The 9,083-nt window shown below is 38.8% G+C and overlaps 1 protein-coding gene across 1 annotated transcript; it reads left to right on the forward strand.

The window, feature by feature from the left end:
* The first annotated feature begins 760 nt into the window (after nt 1-760).
* On the forward strand, nt 761-3,001 carry LOC107804483 (small ribosomal subunit protein eS1-like). The gene is made up of 7 exons (XM_016628384.2): nt 761-899; nt 983-1,030; nt 1,115-1,220; nt 1,821-1,958; nt 2,038-2,223; nt 2,300-2,500; nt 2,616-3,001. Exons 1-7 carry the CDS (start codon nt 889-891, stop codon nt 2,709-2,711), a joined length of 786 nt encoding a protein of 261 aa, XP_016483870.1. The 5' UTR covers nt 761-888; the 3' UTR covers nt 2,712-3,001.
* Nucleotides 3,002-9,083: the final 6,082 nt, after the last annotated feature.

A 9,083-nucleotide genomic window follows, 5' to 3' on the forward strand; every position in this document is an offset into this window, starting at 1 on the left:
TTAATAATATCTTGTTTGGTATATTTTTTGAACTGCATTAGTTATGAAATCATTAGTTATACACCATATTTGGTATTATCCTATGCATAACTAATGCATAAAAAACCATGGTATTAACAATACAAATGGGTTTTAATACATGCATTAGCGTAGTCAAAGATAAAATTACCCTTCAAAATTTATGTTTGGTTAAAATATGCTATTATATTAATACAAGTTTGATATAAAGTTTTTAACTGAAATTGTTCCCGCTATTTATATCTATACTCCGCCAATTTCTTCATTATAAATTTATAAATATGTACTCTACTACTACATACTGGAATGGCTTGTAATCAATTCCTTTTCTGAATCATACTATTATAGGAACAACTCTGTTCGTGATTCCCGGGTGGGGATCACTTCACTCATGTGCCTGTAGAGTCGTCTTGCATCTTTCCTTGAAAAACGATTAACTTTCTTTGCCTAATAATCCAAGAAAGTAGAAAATAAAATTATATCATAGTAGATCAATAAATACTTAGCATATTTTCTTTCTTATAAGTAAATATTTAATTTTATACTACCATATATATAGACAAATTAAATAATTCATTAACATATGTTTCTTTTAAACGATAAATCCTTTATGAGAGTATTTTTGTAAACAAATAATTATTTTAAAAATTATATAATTTTTTAATATATCAAATCAAATATCTCAATATAAGTGATGTTAGTATAACTAATACAAGCATACTTAATACACCATATTTAACATTATTCATGTACAGCCCTACCAAACCACCCCTTACTGAAACTAGGGTTTCTCGTCCGCAGCTCCTCTTAAGTATCGCCTCATCCCCTTCCCCAATCCCCCCAAAGCAGTTCTAACCTCTCCTTCCCAACATGGCCGTCGGGTATCTCTCTTTAACGCTCATTCCATATTTCTGATTGTTTTTCTTTTCAAATTCTAATCCTCTTTTGTTGTTCCATTGTGCAGCAAGAACAAGAGGATTTCCAAGGGAAAGAAGGGAGGAAAGAAGAAGGCGTAAGTAGCATTAACACTTATTCATTGGTCCGTTTGTTTTGTATGTGTAATGTGGTTATACTATATGTGAATGTGGGATTGCAGGGCGGATCCGTACGCAAAGAAGGATTGGTATGACATTAAGGCACCATCAGTTTTTGATATCAAGAACGTTGGAAAAACCCTTGTTACTAGGACTCAAGGAACTAAGGTTTTTATTCTCCCTCTCCTTTTTGTCTCTACTTCATTTTGCCCTTTACATTTCTTTCTATCTTGCGCTTCTTGATTAAAGTTACACTTAAATGACATTAAAGTGAAGAAATGTTTGATTGCCTTTGTGTAGGAGAGTACTGTTGGTTATCAGTAGTTAGAGTTTGACTGTTTGTTAAATTATACATAAATATTCAAATGGAGGGTGGAGGGTTGTTACAGTATTCACACTTTACTAGTAATTGGTGATTTATAATGTTTAATTAATGTTGCTAGTCGGATTGGGTTGATTTCTGCTATAACTTCTCATAGAGACGTACAAGCTAAAATGTAATAAGTTATCTTGCAATTAAGCAACTGTCCAATAAGGTTCTATGACTTTTTATCTTTAAAATGGCTGGAGGACCACATATCTAGAGTATTGTTTTCTACTAGGTTTACTCTGTTTCATGTTATATTTGATCTACCTGCTTTTCTTGGGTCTATTTACTGTGCTCCACTAAAAAAGATTAAACTTTGATTTTTCATCTTTTGTATACTAAGAAAGCACGGTTGTAATTGCAATTTCAATGGAATAATTATGTCCTTATTTTCCTCTCAGATTGCTTCAGAGGGACTTAAGCATAGAGTATTTGAAGTGAGTCTGGCTGATCTTCAAAAGGATGAGGATCAGGCTTTCAGGAAGATCAGGTTGAGAGCAGAGGATGTGCAAGGGAAGAATGTCCTCACAAACTTCTGGGTAAGATGATTCTTTCAGACAATCATTTGTTTGCATTTGCTGCTGTAGATTGATTTCTAACTTTGTTAAGTAATTACAGGGAATGGATTTCACAACAGACAAATTGAGGTCACTGGTTCGCAAATGGCAGACTTTGATTGAGGCCCATGTGGATGTCAAGACAACAGACAGTTATACCCTGAGGATGTTCTGCATTGCTTTTACCAAGAAACGCCCAAACCAGCAGAAACGTACCTGTTATGCTCAAAGCAGCCAGATCCGTCAGGTTGGTAGTATTTTCAACTTGGTGTTATCTTATGCACATACAAGTTCTCACAACCGTACCTTTAATGTTGTCTTAGATCCGTAGGAAGATGGTTGAGATCATGAGGAACCAAGCAAGTTCATGTGACCTGAAGGAGTTGGTTGCCAAATTCATCCCTGAATCAATAGGCAGAGAGATTGAGAAAGCAACTTCAAGCATCTTCCCCTTGCAAAATGTTTATATTCGAAAAGTCAAGATTCTCAAGGCCCCTAAGTTTGATATTGGCAAGCTGATGGAGGTATGTTATGTGTCTGTTCTTTGTCGTATTGATTTAAACAGGACACATCCATAGTTTACTATTCGTATTGTATACCAGAAGCTATTTTGTTATTAATTTCGAGTTATTCTTGTAGGTTCATGGTGATTATTCAGAAGATGTTGGTGTGAAGTTGGATCGGCCAACTGATGAGACAGTAGCAGAGGCAGAACCCGAGGTTCCTGGAGCGTAGACTCGTTTCATCCTTCTGAAGTATGTGATCAAATATGGTGATAGTCTTTAGAGCCTCACATTGTTTAAGTTGAGTTTTGTTGTGACGATCTCAAAATTTTGCTTCTTGTTCTTTGCCTATGTTTGATTTATACATCATCATAGACCAAGATATGGTTTTTGCAGCTATTTATCATAGACCAAGATACATCTACTGCTAACTATGCCCCATTTGTGCTTTTATCTCACTTTGAAACTTGGCGAGTCGTGCTATCTTTTATAGATTTTGGCAGCTGCAAATTTTGGAGGACAGTAAATGATGTGCTTGTGGACGAACTCTTTATTTCTTTAGAAAATACTGCTGTTTTTGATAATTAAGATTGAAACCTGATGTCGGTAATTCTAGTGCACCCAAAAAGCTGTTGTCCCACTAATTTTGATAAAGCTATCACGTTCTGTAAACTAGTACTTGGCCTACCTAGAAAACATTTCTCTTCGTACTGACTTTATTGATGCCATGGAACTATGCTTTTGACATTTGAACCCCAATAATGTGGAAGTTTATTGTGAGACTCTGTGGAACGCCAACTTGTACCCGACTGTTCTCTTGGCGGTCGTTTGGTTGGGAAGTAATATAATTAATTTTGGGATTAGTTATACCACAATTTTATCACAATCAAACATGAGATAAACTCATCTCAAATTAAAATTGGAATTAATTATCCCTTATCTCTCGTGCCAAATGAGTTCTTCGTGTTTACGGGACTTTTGATATAAACTGTATGGGTGTTAAATTACTCTTTATCAAATTGAGCCTTAAATATAAACATGTATTTTTCTGATTTTGAGAGTTGGGGACAATTTGGAACTTGCGATCAATAGTAGTACTCCCTATAGTAGATTCTTGTTTCTTGGAACGATAACCTTTTTGGTTTCGACTGTGAAGTTTTTTTGCCCGTCGAGTTAGCACAGCATTTTAATGTTTTTGGTCAAGTTTTTAAGAAAAAAATAAGTGCTTTTGAGTTAGTAGTAGGGATGATTATCGGGTGGATCGGGCAGTTATTTATGCTTTAATGATTTGGCATATCGGTATAAATATAGTAATCTGTTAGCCATCCAATAAGACATTGGACAGATTTGTATTGGATTAATAATTATCGGGCAGTTATCGAACGGTTTGTCGGTTAAACCGTAGAGAACGAGAGAATTTGTCATTTTGTCTAACTTCAGACTTCAAATGAAGCTGCTGTCTAACTAAGCAAATATGTTTGAAGAATTTTTTTTATAATCTTTATAATCTCTCATCCATCTTACTTCATATCTCTACAACAATTACCTCGTGGGCATTTTGCATTTTAGCAGCCCAACATTTACTCTCATATAATACTGTTTTTTTGTAAATATTTTACTTTTTACCTTGGTAGCTGTTACATGGTCAATTTTTCATTTCATTTTGACACTGCACGACAATTACACAACAATGACTCAGCCCTCTTGCTTTTTCCCTCACATTTTGGTTTGACACTTAGAATATAACATCATATAGTAATCAGACAAGGCACACAGTTACATGAATTTTTTCCCAACTTTATATTAAACTCGTGCTACAAAGAACACATATAAACAACCTTACAAAAAGATAGCAAAAAACATCTAACTCTCTGCCTTTGACAAGTCTACCAAGCCTATACATATATGCACACATTTTTGGCATCCGCCTTATCCTAAACTAGCAGCTGACATCCCCAACTGCAAAGGATTTCAAACATTCGAATTTTAAAAGGATAACTGCCCAAGACCCACATAGCCAATATTGTTGAAAAAACAGAAAACTGCCCAACTGTGCATGGCACATGGGCGCATCCTTTGAATTTTGGCGCCAACAGACCAAATCTTGTCATGCCTTCGCGCCATGCCATTGTGCAACATGCCTTATGCGCATATCTACCAGTCTGCATGCCCAGCTCGCCCATGACACCGCCTTGCCCGTGCCCATCTGCCTTGCCACACCCTGCCTTAGCTTGCCTTAGCTTTTCCATCCCTTGCTATGTTTTTGCTGCCCGTTGCCTTTGCCTTTCCATGGTCACGCCAACGCCATGGTCTTGTCATGTCTTTGCACCTAAGCCACATGTCGTCGTACCACAGTCCTTGCTCATCAACACCTTCCCATGTCAGACAGTCTTTTCAACATGATGCCACAACCATCATAGGGCCGTGCCGATGTCCATCATGTAAATCCCTCGTTATGCCCACACCATGTACGATCAATCAATCTGAGGAGCTATATAACATCCCCTACCAGATGAGCTCGTCGCCCTCGACAATCGACAGAATCCGGATACGCCTTGATTTGATCCTGAAATTGCCATAGAGACGGTCCTTTCTCCCAAGTTGCATCGCACTCTTGCTTTCCTGTTCATTGAACCAGGAACTCTATTCGCCTGTTCTTTTTTGCTTTGGCCTAGCGTACAGTGATCCAAAATCTTCTCAATAGTCTCCTCAAATTGTTAGCGCTCTACTGGAGGAGCACGTTTTGGCACCTCCCTTGTAGGATCCTCATCATCTTCATGAAACGGTTTTAGGAAACTCACATGAAAAGTTGGGTGAATTTTGAGATGTTCCAGCAGATTTAGCCGATAGGCTACTTCACCCACCTTCTTTACAACTTCAAACATGCCGTCATACTTTGGAATCATCTCACGATGACACATCTTGCTACTGAATTTCTTCCAAATCTATGGCGTAAGCTTCAGCAACACCTTGTCACCAACATTGAACTCCAAAGGCCGCCTATTTCTGTCAGCATTCCTTTTTATTTTTGTAGTCGCTCTTCTCAAGTTGTCTCGCACCTCAGCCAACAACTCATGTTTGTTGCGAGCATATCTATAGGCAGCAAGACACTTACCCCATGATTTCAACTGAGCAACTTCCAGCGGTGTGTCAGGCTGTCTTCCCAACACTATCTCAAAAGGACTCATTTCAGTTGCCGAAGACCTGTGCAAGTTGTAACAAAATTGTGCACTGTCTAGTAACTCAACCCAATTTATTCGATTAACAGTCACATAATACTCTTCAGGCAGATGATTTATACGTTCGGTCTGTCCATCAGTTTGTGGGTGATTTGCAGTCGAGAATTTCAAATCAGTCCCCAAGAATTTGAACAAAGCAGTCCATAATCGGCTTGTAAATCTCGGATCCTGATCACTCACAATATCCCTTGGAACCCCAAAGTGTTTCGACATATGCTTGTAGAATAATTCAGCAGCTAGCTCAGAAAAACAAATGGTTGGAGCAGCAACGAAAACTTTATACTTTGAGAATCTGTCTACCACCACCATAATTGATGCTTTGCCATCAACTTTTGGAAGCCCACTGATAAAGTCCATAGAAACAGAAGGCCACAGACACTCTGGAACCAGTAGAGGTTGTAGTAAACCGGTTTCTGTCTTCCATTCAGTCTTGTCAAGTTGGCATACAAGACAGGTTTTCACATAGGCCTCAACGTCATCTTCCATCTTAACCAAAAGTAATTTCGGGACAACAATGCAAACATCCTTTCAACTCTCGGATGACCAGCATAAGGAGTATCATGCGTCTCATTTAGAGGTGAACGACGCAATCCATCACCTTGAGGAACCACAATTCTCCCTCATTTGAAGTGTAACAGATCGTCCTCAATCCAATACCGTCTAACTGTCCCGTCTTATCACTTGATTCATTAATTTCACATACTATGGATTGTTCACAGCACATAACTTGATTGTATCTAGAAAATCAGATTCAATTCGAGTAAGTGCATAACTTGCAGGAAATACCTCTTTGCGGCTAAGTGCATCGACAACCTGATTTTCTCTTCCAGGTTTGTGCACCTATACGAAGTCATATTCAGCCAAGAAATCTTTCCACCTGGCCTGCTTCAGACTCAATTTCTGTTGAGTTTTAAAGTATGTATTAGCCACATTGTCCATTCGCACCACGAACTTTGTTCCCAGCAAATAGACTCTCCAAACTTGAAGGCAATGAATTACTGCAACCATCTCTTTCTCATATTATGTGCAGAATAACATTGCTTCACAACGTTTAACTTTCTGCTTTCAAATGTAACCGGATGATCCTCCTGGACCAGCACACCGCCAACAGTATAATCTGAAGCATCAGTGTGTAATTTAAATGGCAAGTCAAAATCTGGCAGCTTCAAGATTGGTTCGGATGCAATGGCCTTCTTCAATGCATAGAAAGCCTTGCCACACGAATCCGACCAAACCCATTTGACATTCCTTTTCAGCAAATCTGTCAAAGGAGTAGCCCTTTTTAAATAGCCTGCAATAAACTTCCGGTAATAATTTGCCAAGCCAAAAAATGATCTTAGTTTCTTTACCCCGCTTGGTGCTTGCCAATCAACTATTGCTTGCACCTTCTTTGGCTCCATATGCACTTGGTTTTCACTAACCAAATGGCCTAGAAACTTTATTTCGCAACTTGCAAATTCACATTTATCCATCTTGACATAGAGTTGATAGGCTCTAAGTCTTTCCACCACTTTCCTTAAGTGATACAAATGACCATCATGGGTCCGGCTATAGATGACTATGTCGTCTAAGTAAACAACTGTAAAGTCATCAAGATACTCATAAAGAACATTGTTCATTAAATTACAGAAAGTTGTTGGGGCATTGGTTAGCCCAAGTGACATTACAAGAAATTCAAAGCTACCATATCTAGTTACACAAGTAGTCTTAGGGGCATCCCCCTCGACTATCTTAACCTGCCAATAGCTTGACCTTAGGTCTAACTTAGTAAAATAACTAGCCTTCGAGAGCCTGTCCAGCAGATCTTGAATCAAAGGGATCGAGTACATGTTTTTGATAGTCACTTTATTCAGCACCTTATAATCAACACACATCCGCATCGTACCATCCTATTTTTTCTGGAACAAAACAGGAGCACCATATGGAGCCATCGATGGTTGAATCAACCCAATATCAAGCAACATAGACAATTGCTTTCTTAATTTTGTCAGTTCCATAAGCGACATGTGGTAAGGAGGCCGTCCATGCGGTAATGATCCAGGAATAAGTTCAATCCTGTGATTAATCTCCCTTCTCGGTGGTAACTCCCTAGGCAATTATGGAGGCATCTCATCTTTGAATTCCTTAAGCAAATTTGCAAAACAATCCAGGACCACAATCTGCACATTTGGCTTGACTTCAACAAGTGCAGCGCGGTAAGTCTCCTCACCACTCTTTAAGCCTTTCTCAAATACAATGGCAAAAATCAAAGTAGGTATCCCAACGTTATTTCTTTCATCCCCATAGGGTCGAATACCTTTCACAAAGCCGGGGTTTGTCTCCCCCATGAACATAAATCTATCCAAATGAGGAATTAGAGTGACTTTGTTGTTTTTTGCTCTTCTTACTGAAGAGGAGAAACAAGGAAAGGGACAGAAAGTTGTTGCTTATGTGAATCCGTTGCGGCTGTTGAACACTTTGGCTTGTGTAACTACGACGGATGATGAAGAAAATGCTGCCAAGGAAGAAGTTGCATACGTGAATGCTAGGATGATTTGGCTGATGCTTATTCCACACTAATGTATGTGGATTTGAAAATCAGAAACAAGAGTGTTGTGACAATGGTTGATACCGGAGTCACGCACACCTTTGTTGCCTCCAGAATTGTTCAAGAGTATGGGCTGCAAGTGACAAAGTGTCCGACGAAGATGAAGGTTGTGAACTCAAAGGCGCAACCTGGTTATGGGGTGGCGCTAGATGTCCCAATGATATTGGGCCATTGGTCTGGAAAGTTCAACATGATTGTTGTGCAATTAGATAACTTGATTTGGATAGTTTCGAGCATGATGTCTAGGTTTTTGACATGCCCAACAAACCTTTTCACCACCCATTGGCCTGTTTGTATTTGACGAAGAAACATCTATCTTCCCTTTTCCTTTATCATTTTTATCTTGCTTCCGATTGTCATTCTTCCAATCCTTGCTATTCTCCTTTTTCTTTGTCTTAGAAGAAGAGGTAGGATAAAAAGTTAGACCAGTTGAGTGAAAATCCACCAATGCATCCGCTGCCGCAGTTGCACTAGGCAGATCTTTAACTCTTTGCCTACGATTTTATTTCGAGCCCAACATTGCATTCCAGAAATAAAATTATGCAGCTTATCCTCATCAGAAATATTTTGGATGTCCAGCAACAAGGATGAAAAATCCTTCACATATTCCTGAATAGAACAGTTTGTCTCAACCGCTTCAAGCGATCCCTAGCAATCCAAGATCAGTTGCTAGGCAAGAACTTATACCTCAACACGTCACGAAGTTTTTCCCAAGTATCAACCTTGGGTCTTCCAACACTTTCATCGTCTGCATTTTTCGTACGCGACCACAGCACTA

Source organism: Nicotiana tabacum, chromosome 4 (genome assembly GCF_000715075.1).
Source record: "Nicotiana tabacum cultivar K326 chromosome 4, ASM71507v2, whole genome shotgun sequence".
NCBI classification, from domain to species: Eukaryota; Viridiplantae; Streptophyta; class Magnoliopsida; order Solanales; family Solanaceae; genus Nicotiana; species Nicotiana tabacum.